The sequence below is a fragment of the Canis lupus genome, chromosome 16, assembly GCF_048164855.1.
Source record: "Canis lupus baileyi chromosome 16, mCanLup2.hap1, whole genome shotgun sequence".
Lineage (NCBI taxonomy): Eukaryota > Metazoa > Chordata > Mammalia > Carnivora > Canidae > Canis > Canis lupus.
Window position 1 is genome coordinate 46626426 of NC_132853.1, and position 22043 is coordinate 46648468.

General features: G+C 44.6%; 1 protein-coding gene across 1 annotated transcript in view; it reads left to right on the forward strand.

Annotated features, from left to right (window-relative positions):
• Window positions 1-3558: 3558 nt before the first annotated feature.
• Window positions 3559-22043, forward strand: part of PRKCA (protein kinase C alpha) — a 395469-nt gene continuing 376984 nt past the window's right edge. Inside the window, exons 1-2 of the mRNA XM_072781076.1 lie at window positions 3559-3785; window positions 6623-6654. Of these exons, the coding sequence (XP_072637177.1) occupies window positions 3613-3785; window positions 6623-6654 (205 nt within the window). The 5' untranslated portion in view covers window positions 3559-3612. The remainder of the gene's footprint in view (window positions 3786-6622; window positions 6655-22043) is intronic.

Sequence of the window (22043 nt, forward strand, 5' to 3'; positions counted from 1 at the left end):
TTAATACATCTAATTAGAAACTTATGGTGTTGTTTCCAGGCCTTTCAAAAAATCACCATTTTTCTTAAACTAGGAACAGATTTTCTGAATTAAAAGAGAGGACACAGTAAAAGGTATTTCTTCCTCCTTCCGCTTATACAACCATACCTGGCAGCCCTTGTATCAACTTCTGACTGGGGCTTCTGACCCGCCGATCCCTATGAAATATTATCCTTCTCCCTAACTTATACAGCCACAGCCTCTCCCCATTTCATGAGACCTGCCCTTCACCCCAACTCTAAACACTGAGTAAGTAATTATACTTTTCACCAGGCATCTCAGCTCTCCTAAACCTTGGATTAAGTGCAGAGAGCAAAACATGAGTCTTTAAATTTATCTTTAAATTATCTCGGTTACTATGATTCTCAGAATCAAGCTTTATATAGATACATAACCATTTCTTATTGCTCAGTTTGTGCAAATGGACCTGGAGCTGGTCATTGCCAGCAATCCCTCTCTCTGCTCAGTTGCCTTGAAGCTCCCTCCCACTCTAAACTACCCTGTTGAAAGCCAGTTCCTAGATTTTTTTAATGATGTAAAAATCATAGAAAGGGTACAGAAGGCCTGGCCCTGAAGGGAGAGGCGGAGAGAGGTTTAGTCAAATAATAATAATGGCCTGGCCCCTTTGAAAAAAACAGAGCAACAAGTTTTAGGTTGCATTGTAAAGATTATTGGCTTTTAAGTAAACCACTCTGGTTTGGAATCATCATTTTAGTGGCCTGACTTTGTTCGATCCCAGCCACCAGCCTCTGGGTCCTGCTGGTCTAAGCAACACCTCTCTGAAGAGTCTCAGGCTTACTTCTGAAAGGCAGGGCTCACAGAGGAGGGTCCTGACAAACTCTATATTCAGTCCACCATTCCCTCCTACATCTTGCCCTTGAAGCAGCTGACTCTAAAATAATTAGTAATGCCCCGGACTGGCTGACCACTCCCTCTCCTCCTTTCTGCAATCCCGTCCCACTCAGTGCTGCCAAGGAAACTTCTCAGGTGGGCTACAGGGACAAACTGCGGCCCACATTGCCATTAGTCCTTGCCGGGGGCAGGGTCGTACTGCTTGGGAATCCCGCTTCAGGTGCATCTCCACCCCCAGCCCCCACAACTGTGCTAAGCCGTAGGCAAATGACCACGGAAGCTTAGCCACTTATCAGTCAACTAACTTCTCATTATGTTCTGTATTCCCACAAGGAACAACAGTAATAACCAAGGCATTAAAACAGAGCCACAACCTGAAAGAAAAGAGATCTATCGTCTCCATCTGGTTTACCCATTGCTGAGAACAGTCACTCCACTCCACACCTGGGAGATGACCAGGCTACTGCCAAGGCCCATTCAGTACTTAGCTCATCTTCCCTGTTACTTTGCTTAGAGATTCGGCAATCCAGGTTTTTCTTCCCTCATTATGTCAAAGCTTCGGGGGAAATAGAATGTCTTCATAAGATGTGTGAGGACCACTCTTAAGATGGTTATGAGGAAAGAGGAAAGAATTGGGTGTTTCATTGTACTGCGCTTTATTAGATTTACGATTATTAAATAATAATAAACAACCATGGCTTGGGGTGCTTAATGTTTTGTCAAGAATTTGATCTATTTTCCCAACATGCCCTGCTTTTCATTCCTTCCCTCCCCTCTTCCTTCTTTGCCTCCTTGGCCTAGAGCGGCTGCTGGGACCGGTGAGCTGGTGAGATTTCTGACCAGAGTATCAAGCATGTGCAGTCTCTTTACGCACCAACAACATTGGCTCAAGAGATTGTAAACGGGCTCCACTAACGCCTAGTCAATAGCTTACACTTGCTAAAACATAAAGGCCATTTCTAGAATCAAGCGTTCAATTAGGCAATCTTAAAAGATGGTAGCCTATGTGATCTTTGTGATATGCCCTAAAAAGGCATATATCTTTAAACTGTTTTCCTTTTATTCCCCCCCCCCACCCCCCAACTTCTCGCAGGATTAAACAACCTGTTCTTTTTCTTGACGTCCTTTCAGCCCTTGTTTTGTGCATCCGACGACGAGGTAAGACAATCGTAAAACAATCGTGAGATGCTGGCGGATGGTTGCTTCCCTTATGCACTTTAGCATCCTCGGGGCAGAACTAATAAATATTCAGCAAGTGCTGAGTTGGTCCATCCCCACGTGCGTCCTTCGCCGATCCATGCCAGCTATCCTTTCACAAACAGTTTTACTTGGTAATTTACAAGTGTTCTGGCTGCACTCTGCACCTGCCAGTATCGCAGTAATTAGTTTAGGCTGCAAAATGATTTCTAAATTAAGGTTCCGGACTTGTAAAATCAAGAAAGGCTGATAATCACCGTTGTAACTGTGGTAGCCAACGAGTAACGGGATGGAAGGCTCGGACAAGTCCGTCCAACCATCCCACGTGCCCCTCAGAGGTCTCTGCGAGGTGCAGGTGGAGAACAGCTCCACAGTTAGAGGCACGTGGTAGAGACCGTGTGCGATGGTTTACAAACACGCTCTTGCTCCTGTTATACATAAGCAGTATTTTTTTGGGGGGGTGGGGTGTGTGTGTGCGCGCGCGCATAGGGCTTGGGCATCGCGCCCAGGAGCGCCCACGGGTCCTGCAAGGTGGGGAAGGGCGAGCGTCCGAGCAGGTGGGACGGAGGGCGGCGCGGGGAGTCGGACTTCTCGCTCGGGGCGAGGGGGGCCGGGAGCCAGGAGGGGAAGGGACGAGCTGGGAGGGAGCCGGGGAGCGCAGCGGACAGAGCCGGAGGAGCGGAAGAAGGGGCGGAGGGAAGGCGAGGGGAAAGAGGCGGCGGAGAGCGGCCCGCCCCTCCCGGCGTCCTCCTCCGCTCCCTAACTCGGGCGGGCCCGGGCCGGCCGCCGCGCCCCCTCCCGGGGCTGCGAGCAGACGGCGGAGGCGCCCGCGCGCTCCCGGCCCCCCCGCGCGCTCCCTCCGCGCTCCCCCCGCGCGCGCTCCCTCCGCGCTCCCGCCCTCCCCCGCGCGCTCCCGGACCCTCCGCGCGCGCTCCCGCCCCCCCGCGCGCTCCCGGACCCTCCGCGCGCGCTCCCTCCGCGCTCCCGCCCTCCCCCGCGCGCTCCCTCCGCGCTCCCGCCCTCCCCCGCGCGCTCCCTCCGCGCTCCCGGCCCCCCCGCGCGCGCTCCCTCCGCGCTCCCGCCCTCCCCCCGCGCGCGCTCCCTCCGCGCTCCCGCCCTCCCCCCGCGCGCGCTCCCTCCGCGCTCCCGCCCTCCCCCGCGCGCGCTCCCTCCGCTCTCCCGCCCTCCCCCGCGCGCTCCCGGCCCCCCCGCGCGCGCTCCCGCCCTCCCCCGCGCGCTCCGGCGTTCCGGGCATGCGCGGTGGGCGGCGCCGCTCCGGGCCGCCCCTGCCGCCGAGAGTAGGAAGCGCGAGCGCCGGGCGCCCGGCTGTCAGTGCGCGTGGGGCCAGCCCGCCAGCCCGCCAGCCCGCGAGCGGCTCCGGCTCCGGCTCCCGCGCCCGCTCCGGCCCGACTCTCCGCGGCCGCCGCCGCTGCCGCCGCCGCCCAGCCCGGGGTCGCCCGCCGCCCCGCCCCGCCCCCGCCCGCCCCCGCTCCCCGGCCGAGGCCAGAGGTGGTTGGGGGGACCATGGCTGACGTTTTCCCGGCCAACGACTCCACGGCGTCTCAGGACGTGGCCAACCGCTTCGCCCGCAAAGGGGCGCTGAGGCAGAAGAACGTGCACGAGGTGAAGGACCACAAATTCATCGCCCGCTTCTTCAAGCAGCCCACCTTCTGCAGCCACTGCACCGACTTCATCTGGTAGGTGCGCGCCGTGCCGGGGACCCTCGCTCGGGGCGCGCCCACTCGGGGAACTTGGGGAGCCGGCCGAGTCCCAACCCGCGCCGGGGACACTCGCGGGCGGGACTCCCGGGGGGGTGGCCGCCGGGTCACACCGCCCCCCCCCACCCCACCCCGGGTCTCCCGGGCGCTCCCGCCGCTCGCTGGCTGTGAGCAAAGGGGAGAGCGAACGGGAGAAGCCAAGGGCAGAGTTTCCCGGAGGAACCGGGGAGCGGCGGCGGCTGCGCTGCGCGGTCCGAGCTGCTGGCGAGCCGGTCCGGGCGCTTGCGGGCGCGCGTGTTTCCCCGCGGGCCTGGGCTCCCCTGGACCCCTGGGTCCTTGCCTACCGTGGCTTGTACCTGCTGGGCACCGGGGGGACTGGACTTTGGAGGGTGAGCCCGGGGAGAGGCAGCAGCAAACTGTTGCGAGCTTGCGGAGGGGGAGGGGGAGGTAAAACCGGGCAGGCAAAGGGCTGAAGGGCAGAGGGACTCATTTAAAATAGACCCTGTCAACACGAGATTAGACCCGCAGCCCGGGGGATGAGGACAGAGGCCCTAGTTAAGGAAACCACCGTTAAGGTGTCCGAGTCCGGGCGCGGAGTTTCCAGGGAACGCCGGTGTTCGCTGGTGGGCGCAGGGGTTTGGAGGAGACGGAGAAAAGGGACGCGCCCCCCCCCCCCCCCCCGGTGGGGGGGTCTCTGAGCCCTGTGATGCTGGGCGGAGCTGTGTATATACCTCTTTCTGGTGAGAGTTTATGGCTTTTACGGACTCTCAAAACCTTGACAACCCTCCCTCCCTCCAAGACACCGCCCCCCCCCCCCCCCAAAGTTTAGGAGGCCGAAGTTGAGGGAACCCCAGGTGCTCCGGTTTGGGCAGTGAGCAAATCCCCCCCCCCGCCCCCCAGGATGGTAGGAATCCAGCCTTTTTCTATCTCCTGTTCAGGAATGTAGGTAGAAAGCGCCCCAAGTCGGAGCTATTGCAAGGGTTCCTGAACTCCTGTCTCTCCAAGTCGGGGTTGCACTGGGGTGGCAGTAAGTCTCCGTGTGGCACGTATCTTGTTGGAGCCCTAGGCAGCACTTAGAGATGGCTGTGTGAATCCATCACACCTGGGGGGAGAGCAGCTTGAAGGGTGGATTCCACAAACGTGGTGCTAATAAGACACTTTTTCCTCAACGGATGGCGTCTGAATTCATCATCCTGGGGTGGGGGTGGGGGTAGGGGGAAGAATCAGGAGTCCTGCAGTTGTGCTGATAAGGTGCTTAACTCTTCTTTTATGGATGGCATTATCCGAACCTATCACGGCTGGAGGAAATCCCCTCTACAGGCCCTACAGATGTGCTACTAAGATACTTTTCCTTTATGGATGGCTATCTGAATCCATCACACCTGGGGGAAAGCATCTCTAAGGGAGAGTTCCTACACATAGCAGTGCTAATAAGGGGCTTTTCCCTTTCCTTAGAAATCTCAAAAGTACTTTTAGGAAAAGCACAGCCACCTCTATGAATGATTTCTACTATGTACTCAGCGTATGAAGCAGTTGTGCTCTAAGGAGCGAGTAACTGTAGATACGGCTATCTAAAAAGTACTTAGAGCGTCAGAGCGGGAGGTTACTGCATCTAGTCAAGGAGAGTTCTTCAGGCTCTCCTGCCAATTTGAGGGATCCCATAAAAGCACTGAGACTGCTGACTACTTCTGAGGGAAGTAGGTGAATTAGGAAAGGGACTTGCGGCATACATACCCAGGCAAGCTGATGTCTTTCCACTGTCTGTTGCCCTAAAGGATTAGCCCCTGGTGAACTGCTGTGGCCCTTGAGGTCACCAGGTGTAATGTGAAGCGGAAAATAAGGTCTCCCTGTCCGCTTCCTCCCTGAGTAATTCCTGTAACACTTCTCCACCTAACCTAGAAACTACTTGGAAGCTCCAAGAAAATATTCACTAGGGTTATCTAGCCAGTGGTATTAACTTCAGTTGTTTTTCATTGTTTCTACAGGGCCTTAATCTAGGAGTTTGTTTTAAATATTAAGAGCTGATACTTTAAATGTCTGGGAGATGACTAAGTTACATATAAAGATCTATGAAGTGCTTTGTCAACTTAAAATGCTGTGTAAAGCAGGAGATTATGACTAAGACTTTTAATGCAGTTCATCCTAGTTGAAGCAGTGTTTACAATGTAATGTCCGTGGTAGGACTCTCTGCTCAGAGTAAATCTGCCAAAGTAATTTACAAGAACAAAATAGCCTCTGTATTTGCTTGGAATACTACTGATGCTCTAAAAAATTAGATCATAACTTCCAATGCAACAACAACAACAAAATATTTTGTGAAATCTGGCTCCTTTTTGAACCAGAACTTAATGTGGAGTGGTACATTGTGGCAGTTTCTAGACACCTATTTTAAGTACATACATAACAAATGAAGATGCTTTTTAGTTGTGTTTAGGGGAGAAAAAGGATTTTCCACTTTCTTTAGGGATAAAATTAAAGCACTTCAATCATAGTCTTCATTTGTTGACCACTATAGTTCAACTCTGAATATCGTAGTCCTGCTCTTGTCTGGAAATTTAAGTATGGTTCACAAAGTGTAAATTGGAAAGAACCTTAAAATGTTGAAATAATTCTGCCTTTGGAGGCCATACAGAAGTGGGTTCCCCCACCCCCAAAGTTGAATTTATTCAATACTCTATGTAGACATGGTTTCCTATCAAATCATTGGTGTTCATGTACAAACCTTTAGTTCTGTGGAATACTTTGTCTCATAACTGGCTTAAATATGGTATACAACACAAAATATGTTAAGATACTTTGTTGTTTCTGTTTTTCAGGGGGTTTGGGAAACAAGGCTTCCAGTGCCAAGGTAAGCTGTCACGTTGGATTTTATTTTCAAGTACAATATGAAATAAACATTCCAAACACCAACAGTATTTCCAGTCATTTCTTTGTGATCCAAAAAAAAAAAAAAATTAGATATTTTTGAAATGAGGTCTGTAAATTTGGGCTGTTAAAAAAAAAAAATTGTATTGCCTAGTAATCTGCATATAGAGCTGCCGTTTTTCTCATTGAAAAAAAAAAAAAAAACCCTTCCTGTAACTTTATTTTTTTGCCAAGAACATTCTTGTCAGAAACTGCTGTCTTTGTGTGGGTGTTGAGGAAAAGAAATGGAATCACTTTGTATTCATGTGGCTTTTCTTGTTCTTGCTCGTTTTTGTTCTTTATCTCTTACCTATGTATTGGGTTGGACTCATTGTAACTAATCTTGGGCCATGCATCACTCTGGTAATTCTGTTTTTGATTACTGATTGCTCAGAACAAAATTAGCACATCTTAGTTACCTAGGTTATAATGCGTTGCTGTGCTAGGAACCACGTTTTTTTTTTTTTTTTTTTCCTTTAGTGTTATTGTGACCGAAGATGTACTACTGATGGATTGCACTCCAAATACCATCTATCTCCACCTCTGATCTGTAGTCCCATTTTGCGCTGGTCAAGTACCTCATTTTTTATACTCTGTCCTATTTGTTGAAACGTAATACTTTGTAGCTCGCGAAGGCATCCCAGGCTCATAGCCCACCTTCCAGTTCTCTTGTTATCTATGTTTATTTAGTTCTGGTTACGTTTCCCATCTGGGCATCGGTTTATTAGGGCAAGTGGAAAGTGTGCATTCAGCCTGGAAAATATTATTGTAATGCTGCTTAATAGTAAGCACATTAGGGAGATCCTGTGTACCTAGGACTCTAAAATTGTGCTAGTGAGTTGGCTTTTAAAGTTCTTCAAACTCATGAATTTCTTACATAGCTTTCTAAATCTAATGTTCATGCAGATACTTTATCGTGTAATTAATACTCTACCCTCATGATGTGCTTCAAACCCCTATTCAATAAATCACTGAGAGGTACGTTGGGAAATGAAGGGATATTCCTTTAAAGAATAAAGAGAAGGGTGTGTGCATCCCTCTTTATAAAAGATGAAAGGAAGGTGGAGCTCTTTACATTTCTCAGTTGCAGCACTGAACTTACATTAGGCAACCTTTGGGTCTCACTTGAAAAGTGACTTTTAAATGTGAAAAGTGGGATCCCTGGGTGGCGCAGCGGTTTGGCGCCTGCCTTTGGCCCAGGGCGCGATCCTGGAGACCCAGGATCGAGTCCCACATCGGGCTCCCGGTGCATGGGGCCTGCTTCTCCCTCTGCCTATGTCTCTGCCTCTCTCTCTCTCTGACTATCATAAATTAAAAAAAAAAAAAAAAAAATTATAAAAAAAAAAAAAAAACTTAAATGTGAAAAGTGTGGTTCCAGGCTACTGTGATTTGCATATACTGTTTGTTGTAATATTTGTGTGGGAAGCTACAGGAACCTAAGAATACTTGTTGAAAAAGGTGTTAAGCTATTTTATTTATTTATTTTTTTGCATACTAAGATTTCAGGATGCAGTTGGTCCCTTTTAGACCTGCTTGTTTAAGTCGATTTTGTGAAATCACAGTAGCCATATTAGGGGGGACAAAAGGGGGACCTGCATGGTTTCCCCACCCCGCTCCACCCCCAGGCTGTATGGATATTTTTTTTGAGTGGATTAGTAGATTAATAGTCTTATGTCAGCATAACTCCCATAAAGAAAGAAGCGAAATTCTATGCCTTCTCTTCTCTCCCTTAGGGATAAGTTCTTTTTAAGATACTCACAGCTTTTAAGAGATCAAATTTTTAAATCCTTCTGCCATTTGCTGCCCACCCTCCTCCCCTGCGGTATATGGCGAGTATCCTTCCCCGTCAAAACATTTGTCCCAACTGGTTTAGTAGTCCCATGTATGCGTGTACCAAATTTATTCATCCATTTCTCTAATTTCTTACTGGTCCAGTGTTGCTGCCAACAATATCCTTGGACACTGGTATTTCTAAGAGACCTAGAACATGTGTGTACGTCTTACATTTTAATGAGGACAGCTAAGTTCTCAGAAAGTTACAATTTACATTTTCAGTATCAAGTGTCCCCCTTTCCTTTCATTCTTATCAGTATTGGAGAATACAGGTCTTTCATATTTTTGTTCTGGTAGTGAAGAGGCCTCCCTGCCACCCACCCCCACCCCTGATTTTCATCTGGTCAGGGTTTAACATTTTTCAAACTTGTTTTAGCATTTTGTATTCTGTGAATTGCCTTTAATACTCAAAATTTAGTTTTTACAAACTAGACAAAACAGAGCAGTGACTATGTGCTTTATGAACTGTTCCTGAAAGAAGTAAACCATAGGTCTCCTTACAGTAGTTTCTGTACTGCATCTACAAATTTTAATTCCAACTATTTCAATAACAACCTGTCATGTGCTATTTGTCACATTTTGTTTAATATGTGTCCTTTATATTTCACTTCGAGTAGGCCTATGCTAGTTCTCTTATAACTTCTGGATGTTAGCTCAGGATAGTGCTTTTTAACTGCGCAAAGTTGTTTAACGCTTTGGTTTTGGCATTCTCAAAAGGAATCTACATCTGACCTTTTTTATTATTGCATGGAGCCCAATGCAGGGCTTGAACTCACAACTCTGAGATCAAGACTGGTTGAGACCAGAGTCAGTCAGTTAACCTGGTGAGCCACTTGGGTGTCCCTAACATCTGACCATTTTAGAATACATTTGAGTTAGAATATGCTTGTTTTCTCTTAATGTTCTCTAACTTAAAATCTTTCCTGCTCTGTTTGATAGAGTCCCATTCAAGAGAATAACTCCTCCTCATCCTGTGCCTTTGGTGACATACCATCTGAAGATGGCAGCTGGGTTTGAGACTTATTCCATATCAGTTTTCTCACCTGATGGAGGCAGCATATTCTACTTCCTAGTATGTCACTTTGGTCAGTAGATACAATATCTGTAGCTAAGTAGACTTTAGAGAGGCATATATGCTCCAAATGAGTCACCTATTGGTGAAGTAAGATAACTTTAAAAGTCATCATTTCACTTAGTAAACGTTAAGAACTGGAAGACTGAAGATGTGACTTGTAGTTCTTTAAAACTGGGTGTCTAATCTGTGCTATTTAGAAAGCCTTTTTAAAGCGTATAAAGATTTCCCTCCCCTACTTCTTCCCATCCCCAAGATGCAATCTGAATGGAAGCAGGAATTTCTGATGATATCTTGGATTGTTGCAACTTGTACTTCATGGACCCTGTGCCCTTTAGATTGCAATCCAGGTGTACAGCCCTAAAAAAGTGGTATTACCTGGGCAGATCACACAGGAGGATCCCACTGCCTGAAATAGTGAAATCAAGGGCAATAAATACTGGCGAGAATGAAGAGTGCACAGTAGATTGAGAAGCCATTGCAATTAAGATTCTTAGAGATGAAGATGAGCTTGTCCCTTTTGTAGATCTGAAATGCTCTTGATGGCATCTTGATTTTTTTTTTTTGTTTTTTTTTTAATGGTGTAGCTTATTCTCCTGGTATGCTCCATCTACTCTGTATAGATTTCATCCTGGAAGGCTAGCGCAGAGCAGGTCCTTGCTCACCCCCTATTCCCTCTGCTTCCCTACCTGCTAAGGAGAGGGAGAAAGGTATGTCTGAAGTTGAAATTCTGACCTGGAAGGTCTGTCTCCTATTGGTAGTGTCAGGCACTGGCTGCTTCCAAAAGCTGTTGTCCTGGAACAGCAGAGCCATCTACCATGCTGCTCAAATGTTGTCTTCCTCTGGGGCAGTGTAGCCAAAAAGGTCTTATCTATTACTTTGACAACTGGAAAAGGGAACAAGCCAACTTTTTTTTTCCCCTCAGCAAGACCAACATACTTCTCAAATTTCAGTGATAGAAACAGCCTCTCCGAACATGACCTGCTTATTTGATGGGCTAAACAATTGCTTACATAGCCTGTTACATCTGATTCATCTTGGCATATCTTTTCTGCTTTTTCTGTCATTTAATATCACAAATCAATGAACAACTAACCCAGGTTTTTTGATCAAGATGCCCTAAAGAGACTGCATCAGAATCCATCCCCACCAATGACCGTGGTCAACAATCTACACTGTTGATGATCAACCCTGGATGTTTGAGGAATCTGCAGGGAATGCACATTTATGTGCTCTTGGTATACTGTTCTGAACCTGGAGCTGTTTCTCTAAGCATACACCAAATATTGTACTTCACCTGTGACTCCAACTTGAAGCTATTTCTCAGTAGTTAGGAATTAAGAATGTTTCCCTTGGCTTTTGACCTTTGATTTTAGAGTCCTGTTTTAGGGTAGATCTTTCCATCAGCTCGCCTGAGTGGGATGGTGTTTCTTATCCCTTCTGTAAGAATGAAAGTTGATGTTTGAGGAAAGAAGAAAGTTCCCCCGCCCTCTACATCTTGGCTGTACAAGCAAAGGAATTCCAGAAGACCAGGCCAATTTAAGGGAGGATGACCTTTAATAGTGAAGGGATGGAGTTGGCAGCTTTTCAGAGGAGGAGGTCTAGTTCTTACCATAGCTTATGGAATGCTGGGAACCAAGCACTGTGGATACCAAGTGCCAGGAGATAGAAGGGGGCTGAAGTCCAAATTGGGCTGAAGTTGATGGTCCTTAACAGATTAGTCCTTCCCGTATACTGGATTAGCCACTCCTAAACGCTTAGCACCAATCCACTGATCTTTAAAGTTGCCACCATGATTTTTCCATCTTCAGACCTGGGGGCAGCACCTCACACCCTGTTTCTCCTTGGCTACTCCTCAGATTGGAAACTAGGTTAACTATAAGTGAGCTCCCAGGGTCACTGATACAATTCTGGGAATGCTGATCCATGAAGAGTGTAACTTGAAATTTTGGCGGTTTTGCACTGAGGTGCAATCAAAGCATTATTTCAGCTTCGAAGATGAAATTGTCAGGAAGATATAAAACCTAGAAAAGCATGATAGAGATGGGCAGTTAGAACTGCTTGTCTTTCGAACGCCGTTTTCCTCCACAAAAATGTTAATACTTGTTAGAAAATGTAGGGACGCACGGACAAAACTGTCGGGTATTCCCATTTGGTGCTATATACTTGTTCGGAAATGATTTCTGATTAATGGCTTTCTGAATTGCCACTTTCACTTAGTGCATTAAGCACAAGTATTCTGTTTTACTCACATGCTCCCCACCAGAATCCAATGCAGTAGCATATGGAGTGGTTATTCATCCTCATAGGCAGTAGAAACCCTAATATTTCTTTTTGCAGATGAATCTGACCTTGAAGTTTCTTCTTTAATTTTATGATGAAATGACTTACTCCCCTGAGTGTTTTACTCTCCTAGATAATGTTATTCAAACTTAAGTTTTTAGGCTTATTAACCCTTAACTTGCTCACTCGTTTTCCATGAAAGTATTTTTTCAAAGTAGAATTCATTGCAGAGCTTGCCTAGCAGGATTAAACTCAGCTCCTTAGGATATTTTAAGCTTGTTTTGCTTTTTCAGACTCATCTAAGGATGCTTTCTTTCTCTCCATGCTTCAGTCATTGAAAATAAGTTGTAGTTTCCCAGAAAGTGTCTTTGTGTGTGTGTGTGTGTGTGTGTGTCCCGATAACACCTACTTGACTGTGAGTCTTAGCGTGGAGTTTAGCTCAGACCTTTTCCATCCTCCTTGCTATTCTGGATCTCTATCATAGGAACCTTCACCCTATAATCATTTGTCTCCTCTGCCAGCTTTGAGAACAAGGACTGACTCTTATTTCTGTCTCCTGGGTTTAATGCAGTGCCTGGCGCTTGGTAGACGCTATATAAATATTTGTTGGGTGTGTGATTATATAAAAGGAGAGATATGATATGAATGTCCATAACCAGAAGGATCAGTGACTTCTGCCTGCATACTATTTTTTTTTAACCTAGTTTATAGTTCAGTTATGTCAACTAGGATAGATCTTTAGAGAACTTAAAATATTTTTTAAAGCTAAGCATATATATTCAAAATAGAGGACAGAAAATACTCATTTGTAGAAGTTCTACGCAATGCTAAGCCTAATGCTGAACCACTTACTGTACCTCCTGTATTGAGAGAAGTATGTAGGCATCCATAATAGATCTTATTTCCACAAATAAAACGAGAGCACTACTATGGGCCCCAGCTGGAGCAGGGAAAGGTTTTGGGTTCAAGGTAAAAAATTAAAACCTGCTCCACTACGTGTACTTGGTACAGTCCTTTTAAATGTTCTAGTTTCCTTTGAAGTGGCTAATAGCTTAAACGAGACTGTCATGCTCCAGAGGGAGTAGTAGCTCAACTTTACTGATTCTGATATTTTTAAACTTGGTGTACCTGAAAGGTTTCTGTGCCTTGATGTGTGAGAAGGGATGGACGAACGTGACAATGAAGTGCCCGAGTGGAACTGTTAGAATTTCATTAGTTGCTTTAAAGATCTTAGTCTGAGGAAAGAAAGGACAAATGTTAAATGCTACAAGATGCTAGATATGTGGGAGTGCTCGCATTTTACACACTTTCATCCCCAGGGCACCCCATGAAGCACAGGATCTTACCCCCTTCTTAGCAGTGAATGTGCTGAAGAACCTACCAGGCTGGTTGGGTGGAGCAGAGGTTCACATTCAAACAGTTCTGCAGAAAACATATTTCAGAGCCAAATGGAAACTTTTTTGGTACTTACAAAGCCTGGATTTATATTAGAGGAAAGAATGATGCCATTAAGGGAAGCATGGAAACATTTCTTGGTGACAGAATTAAGGCTTCGCTGTCCTCCTGTCAGAATTTCCATGACAAACCCTTTATTTTCAGGTTTTGTTTTCTTACTAGACTGTGAAACCTTAGGTTAGACTTTAAGCTTAGATATGAACACTTCAAGACTGGAATGGTATTAACAGTCAAATCTAGATGAAATTACTGTAGCTACATTAAAGCCCTCTATTAAATTATACAAAGGAGAAAATGGCTTCTGGAAATAGATTTCTATCAAAAATGTAATGGAGGGCAATGATTTGATTAATTGTCACACAAGATCAGAATTATTTAAGACAAGGTTCACAAAGTAAGATTAGCATGAGGACAGTTAATCTTGAATGCCTTCAGTTGACTGTGTCTCCTTTCCCTTCCCCCCACCCCCCACCCCCAGTAGCTATCCCTCTTTAGTTTTGGCATTTTGGGAAATACAGGATCCATCTGTATTATCTAGGGTGACTGCAATAGGTCATCAGAACACGAGGGGGATATAGGTGGCATGAAATTTAGATACAACTTGGACAAATTTGTATGAGAAATAGGGTAAGAAGAGAGCCTAGTTAACAGCTAAATTGAGCAAAATTCTCTCCTGGAGTTGATTCAACCATGATTTCACCAACAGGATAATTGGCACTTTTGGCTCTTAGGGGATGTACAGAAGTTCACGCACAGGAGTCCATGATGTAGCCTTTCCTGCACTTGACACAGTCACTCATGCAAGTACTTGTTCTCAGATACCCATTCTAAGTGCTGCTCATTGACACGTTTGAGCCTCACAATTTTGGAAGGGGTAAGCGGTGTTATCCCCGTTTTACGGACAGGGAAACTGCCCCTGAGATCAGCAGCTTAGAACTGGTCCAATGTCACAAAGAAAATGGTGGAGCTGGGCTTCAAACCCAGGCAGTATGGATCCAGACTCCATGCTGTGAACCCAAGTGTCCCGCTTCATGGTTCTTTCTGTTCGTTAGGTTTATGCCACTGACTTGACTACGGAGACGTGGAAGAACAGAGTGGTCCAACTCCAACACTTACTGCGCATATGGCTCATAGTGGGAGATAACGGCCGATGTGTGGACCTGCACCATGTGTTGTGCCAGGCAGTGTGGGGCATCGGACCAGAGGGGGACTCTGGATGAGGAAGACTTGGTCCTCGAAGCCCGAATGAAGTCAGGGTTGTTGAAACTGTGGGGGTGGGGAGATCATTTCTGGGCTCCTTAGAAGTAGCCTTTGGGCTTTGGAGGGTACAGAGAATGGTCCCCCCTTTTTTTGAGAGCCAGATAATGAATGAGAGCACAAACAGAGAAGCAGACTCCACACTGAGCAGGGAGCCCAGATAATGAACGAGAGCACAAGCAGGAAGCAGAGAGAAGTAGGCTCCCTATTGAGCAGGGAGCCTGGTGTGAGGCTCAATCCCAGGATTCTGGGATCATGACCTGAGCTGAAGGCAGATGCTTAACCGACTGTCACCCAGGCGCCCCAGAGAATTTCCTTTGATTGAAGAGGTGGGGGAAGATTTTCTAAAAAGGGGAAAATAACTGGAGCAAAAGGAGAAAGGGGGAGGGATGGTGGTGCAAGGGACTTCCATTCAGGGAGCAGCACAGACCAGGGGAGGTGTACATACTCTGAGATGTTGCCAGTGGTGATCCCCAACAGAAAAGCAGGTTTGACAAATGTACATAGAACTACATTCTCTCAGGAATCCTGGGTGGCACAGCGGTTTAGCGCCTGCCTTTGGCCCAGGGCATGATCCTGGAGACCCGGGATCGAATCCCACGTCGGGCTCCTGGTGCATGGAGCCTGCTTCTCTCTCTGCCTATGTCTTTGCCTCTCTTTCTCTCTCTCTCTGACTATCATAAATAAATAAAAAAAAAAACTACATTCTCTCCCCGTCGCTCCCCCATACTGCTTCTGTGCCAACACAGGACTTTGTATCTTTTATGTGGCTTCTAGTTTTCAGAAGCTCACAATTATACATTAAAGCATTGTATCTCCATATGAAAGATATATTGTATTGGAGTTTAGAAGCTAACTTGTTTTAGAAAGTGCATGGCTTTGACACTATTCCAAGGGTCTTTCTATTTTCTATTTTGAAGTTGGTACCGTCTATGACCGTATCCTGTTGGAAGTCCAGGGTGTTACGGCATGGAAATGATAGGACCAGAGATGAGACATTGAGACTAGGTTTGCTCATACACCTTAATAAGGGAAATAGGAATTAGTCTATTTGAAATCAGTTTTAAAAACTGCATACTAACTGTCAGAACTTCTGGTTCATCATTAGTGGTTATTCCTTCTCCATGGGAGATTGTCATAACCCTCATCAGAAACCTTTGTGAAGGCAGGCGGAGGGGTGCTGCAGAGCACTGCAGTTTGGAACAGAAGATGGGTTTTCATATGGGTTCAGATTAGAAAAGGAAAAGGTAATATTGCTACTGTGCTGACATGAGCTTTAAGAGATGCCACCACCCTGTGGGGAGCTGGCATTGGTGTTCTGCTCTGTAGGAGACGCTGGGGCAGAGAGAAGTAGTTTGTCCATGGTCTGGTGCCCTTGAGACCAGGCCGATTTAGTAAATATCTGTATTTAGTAGGCAGTTTTTTTTTTTCTTCCTGAAGCTATAGTTGCAAAAGTAGCCAATCTGTTTTACTTTCATTTTTCCTCTCCTTAAATTATCTAAGTATGATTTGTGATGCCGTTTGTTGTAATAAAACTCTCCTCGATTCAAGAAAGAAAGGCTGGTGGTGCTTGTAAAGGCTTTTGTTAGCTTCCGTTTGGATTTGTCTTGAAATTAAGAGGCAGTAAATGAGCTTAATGTATTTTCCTCTTGAGTTAGTGCATGCAACTGTAATTCTAAAAATGTGAAAATGGGAGATTACACAAAAAATCTCAGATACTGCAACTTGATTCTTAACTACTTAACAACGTAGAGAGTCGTTCGAATCCAAATGGAGCATTTCAGAAGCATGCAGGACCGATTTCTATTTAGGTCTAAATTCAAGTTAGGCGTAAGAGTTGAGCCGCAGGGTCTTTATTTTTCCTTTTTGCTTAATTGTACCATCCAGCAGCATAGCACCTGCTGGTGTTGAGCTGAGTTCGTACTCATGTGATGCGAATTAACTTGCAAAATTGCATTTTAGAAAGATTAATTATCGAGCAGGAGCTGGAGTAGTTGGTATGATTAAGACCTGCTGTAGTAGTCTAAAGCGAATCTAATAAAATGTGGTTAGGAGAATAATTAAGATGAAGGGTGAAGGGCTAGAGAGCAGAGGATAACTCGTTGGATGAAGGGCTCTGGGTTTATTAAACTCATTGTATTATACCTCATTGTATTAATGCTTTCTATGGCTTAAAGCAGAAAATCAAGAAAACATTCATTGCAGTGACTTTGATAAGATTGTGAACTAAGTGCTTTTCGCTAACTCTCATTGGTGCAGAACTAATGAAGGCCCAATTTTATCTCATAATTTTGAAGTGCATTGTTACCTTTTGGTCCTTGTTTGCATTTCCTGTGTGTCCCTTCCTTTTTTTTTTTTTTTTTTTTTTTAAAGATTTTATTTATTTACTCATAGACACACAGAGAGCGAGGCAGGGATACAGGCAGAGGGAGAAGCAGGCTCCACGCAGGAAGCCCGATGTGGGACTCGATCCTGGCAGGAAGCCCAATGTGGGACTCCATCCCGGGTCTCCAGGATCACACCCCAGGCTGCAGGCAGCGCCAACCCGCTGCACCACTGGGGCTGCCCCTGTGTGTCCCTTCTATGTTTAATTGTATTTGATATTTTATGTATTTTGTCTTAACAGCCTGCAACTATGTGGAGACTTTCTTGGAATACTTAATTTATTTGAAATGGTAGGATGTATTCATGTTAGATGGGAAAAACTTTTGGTCACTAAGAACCTGGACAGCTCTTATAAAGCATTGGATTTAAAATTAAGTTATGTGTTCTTAGGTGATAAAAACATGCTTGTGTTTAAATGTAGGGTTAATAATCTGAATTAATATACATCAAAATACTCCCCTTTTCCTGTCCTCCTTGGTGAATTTTGTAGTCACAGGATCAGGAAGAGAGCCACGTTCTTGGAATTTTATTTTTAATTTTTTAAAGTAATCTCTATACTCATAGTGGGGCTTGAATTTATAATCCCAAAATCAAGAGTTGCATGCTACACTGGCTGAGCCAGCCAGGCACACCATGTTTTTAGAATTCTAAAGCAAGAATGGACTATGGAGACTGTGTTTTTGAGGTCCTTGAATTTATAGCTGTGGAGCTGGCCAGCAGAGTTAAGCAACTTGATGTAACCACACAAGTGTAACCACCTAAATCTTCAACCCCAGCTCCCATCCAGTGTTACCTTCCTGCTTCTCCATAGCTCATAAACCTTTGTACTTGACAGCCTCGAATCTTAAGTGCTGTTGCTAGTAAGTATAGGTGCTAATCCAGTAACCTCTGCATTTAAAGACACCAGGAATCTGCAAAGTAGGAACTCGATTTCTTTTATTTGAAAAATGGCTTTGCTTTCTAGAGATCAGTGTGTGTCTTGCTCTAAAGTCTAGGAGTTTGGTTAAGGATTGTATATTTTTTATGGTGTAGTTGACCAGTCTGGGAATAAGACCTTGAATTTGTATCGGATGGGAATTTGTATCCTGAGTAAGGGAGAGGACTGCTTGAAATTACATATTTTTGGGATGCCTGGGTAGCTCAGTGCTTGATCGTCTGCCTTCAGCTCAGGGTGTGATCCTGGGGGTCCAGGAATGGAGTCCCACATCGGGCTCCCCATGGGGAGCCTGCTTCTCCCTCTGCCTCTGTCTCTGCCTCACTCTGTGTCTCATGAATAAATAAATCTTTAAGAACTTATATATATATTTTTTTACTTTTGTCTCTCCAATTTTAACTCTTGATTCTTTGGAAATAGTCTATGTTCCTATGTTTCGTAGTCTACTGTTAACCTTACACGGAGATATTACACCAGAGCTGATTTTGCATTTTATATATTACCTAAAATATATATGCACAAATCAGGATCTAGTTGATCTGCAAATGGATGTATTTATAGTAGTCTATACAAGGTGTGAAGAGTGACTAAATACAAACATTGAATTTACTTGGTTTTGCCTTCTGTAGTAAAAGTAACTCCACTGGATAATAGTACTGCCAAATACAGAAGTCCTACCTTTATTTTTAATTTTGGTGGTGGTGATTTGAGGTTTTGACCTTGGAAACACAGGTAAAGTAATACAAACACAAAATATACAAAATGACAGATGTAATCTATTTATGCATATTTTAATCAAAATTTATTTTCTATCTCAATCCAAATAACATAACTTTTGTAATTTTTCCTTGGAAAATTTTTCTTCATGTCCTAGATTTCTAAATTCCTTTAAAAATGAGCCCAGAATGATGACTTCTTCCCCCCTTGGTGAATTTCCCTGCAATATTCTTGGACATCTTTATTGCTCTGGGTCTTGGAGCCATGTTCAAATTAGGAAATTCTAAGTAGAAAAAAATACCATTTCTGATTTGATGTGTATAAATAACTTTGAAAATTTTTGATAGGACTTAAGTGTTGAGGACAGGAAGTTTCTGTGCCACTTTTTTTTTTTTTTTTTAAGATTATTTGAAAGAGCATGTGAACATTAGCATGAGGGGAGGGGCAGAGGGAGAAGCAGACTCTGCTGAGTGGGAAGCCAGATATAGGACTCCAAGATCATAACCTGAGCCAAAGGTAGATGTTTGAGCCACCAGGTACCCCCCTGTGCCACCCTGACTGTTCCTTTGTGCCTGCTATATGAGGGTTATTGCCTGCTTTGGATACTAGCCTACCTCTTCAGATAATTGTTCAGTTTTCTGGGGGGGAAAAAACCCTTTGAATCTAGGGGGCAGGCAGGGAGTTGGGGCTTGTCACTGAGACACTAGCCCCATCTCATCTGTGGGTGATTAAACTGTCCCTGGCTCTGAGGGGGGGGGGGCAGATTTCTCCTCAAGCTCCTTAAACCTTTGGAAGAAAGAGGTGGTAGTTTTTAAATTTTTCCTTCAAACTGTTATTTTGATTCCCTTCAAACTGTCATTTTGAACTTCTTTTAGATACAGGAAAGGTGAAAAATAATACAAGGGGTTTCCATCGATCTCTCACTGGCTTGTCTCAATGTTAATATTTTACATCTATTTGCCTTAACATGTATCTGGGAGTACTGGGTCTTTGGACCTGTAGGGTTTCCTATGGTCAGAATTTTTGCTCATCATGCAGCAGACTTCATTCCTCTATTTTCAGCAAAATGGCACTTGCATACAGTGGTTTGATTGGACTCAGGTTCAACTTGGGTCATGGTGTTTTTAAGATGCCATTATAACCATGTGCATGTTAGTCACGTGTACATTAACGTGGAAAGAATGCCAGTGTATTTTCCTATCCGTATCCAAAATTGAGGACTGTCGACCTAGTCAAATTGGTTTGTGTTTGCAATACACTGTATCCAACATGAAAACACCTGCATGCTACATGTGGGAAGCTAGGCAGCCAGGTCTTTCCAACTGTATGGTGTTCATTATACCTATATGCAAATTGTGGTTTTTACCAAGTACTGTGGGTGAGAGGTGTGTGTGGGTGGGTGTCTATTGGTGGCGGTGGAAAACAATTGCTAATTGTTAACTAGCTATTTACCTATCTGAGCCTCACCCACAGTACTCGTTCTACTTGTTCTTGGTCTTAATTTCCAACACAAGATCAAAATTGGGACTTCAGTCATTTCTGTACACTGGAACATCTGGGGGCAAAGAGAAAATAGGCACATGAGCAGGGAGTTTGTGTTCCTGTTTGAAGAAGCAGATGGTCCTCTACTCTTAGACCTGCTGTGTACAGGAACATGCACTAGCTGTTGGTATGGAAGAGGAAGGTCTTAATAAGAGTGCCTGTTCGCTCAGGAATTTAAAACTTAACTAGGTAGTGGGCACCTAGTGGCTTAGTCAGTTAAGCATCTAACTTCGGCTCAGGTCATGATCTCAGGGTCCTGGAGAGTCTGCTTGTCTTTCTCCCTCACCTCTTCCCTCCATCCCCATCGTGTGCTTGCTGTCTCTCAAAATCTTTAAAAACAAACAAACAAAAAAACTTACAAAAATAAAACTTAGGTAAGCATAATTTAGATGCATAGAAATCTAAAGGATACTTTTATTAAAAAAATCATAAATGCCAACACAAAATCACATAGGAAGTGCTAGACTGGAGATCAGGTAATCTTGGTTTGAATCCAGTTGAGGCCTCTGTCCTCTTCATAATGAGGAAGTTGAACTCTAAGGGGTAGCACATGTGACATCTTTCCAGAACACTAATCATGATCCTCTTTCAGCTTCAGAATCCTTAACTCTGTCCTTCCAACAGCCTTAAATATCAGTTGATTGGAATTGACATGGAAGACCAGGAAACCTGTCTGCCATCCCTAGGCTCTCTACTTTCCAGAGCTGCTCCTAGCTGTTGATCTCTTGAGAGGATAAGGAAGGTGGGATGGCTAGATGACCTTCTGGTCAATGTTTCCAACTCTTTTAATTCTTCCATACAAAGAAGGTCTCTTCCAAAGACAATCTTATGGTACTGAATTAAAAAAAAAAAATCATTGTAATATTGAAAGTTTCATGCAAAACAAATTATTGGTTGCTGGGAATGAGTCTTAAGTAGGAATGGTGTTGGTTTGGGATGGGGGGAAAAGAAAGTCCTGTTCATTCCTTGATCCTATTTTCATTAGCATGTAAAATGTTAGATTTTTCTGACTTCTGATGGGGCTAAGCAATACTTTTTATTGTTTGATTTATGTGAACTTATGGTTGAAATCTGATAATTTGAATTGTTTTGATTTTTGTGGGGGTATACAGAGTTTGCTGGTTCAAGTAATCACTCTGGAGTCCTCCCTTTCTCCTGATCTGCAGAAGAAATACTAGGAAGCACACCTTTGTTTTGACTTTGTGGGAACCTCGATGAAGGCTGAAATAATGGAATCCTAACTTAGGCAGTGCTTTAGAGTAGTGGAAGCAGAAAGCTCTATTGAAAAATGCATCAGGAAATCAGGTTGGAAGCTGTAAGTCTGGATGCAATGTTCCTGAAATTGAACAGAGTTAAGGGAGAGGAGAAAAGCCCTATGGGGTGGGTAGTTGTGAGTTTTTCTGAAAGCTTGCTTACAATACTTTGAGCTAGACAGAACCCTAGGATTACTTTGAGTTTATAAGACTGCATGCTTTTGCACGCACAAATCCTATTTGTGCAAATTTGACCTTTTAAGATAATCTCCATTACTGTCTCCATATCCCACTTCTCCTTGCCTCTTTTTTAAAAAGCTGGCCTTTTGTGTGACGTGTTAAGCTTTATGGTTGATGCTGAGTAAGGCCTGAAGACTTCCATATGTGGCTGGCTACCATAAATCTACTCCAATATCTAATACTGATCTACCAGGCACCATGCTAATTGCTTGGGATGACAGTGGCTAAAATCTATTGCATATGGCCTTTGCTGTCTAGGCGAAGGTGTTAAGCACTTCACATAGCTATCTTATTTAATCTTCATAACAAAATGAGGACAGGTTATTTTTTGGATGAGGTGCAGAGGTTGTGTCGCCTGAATT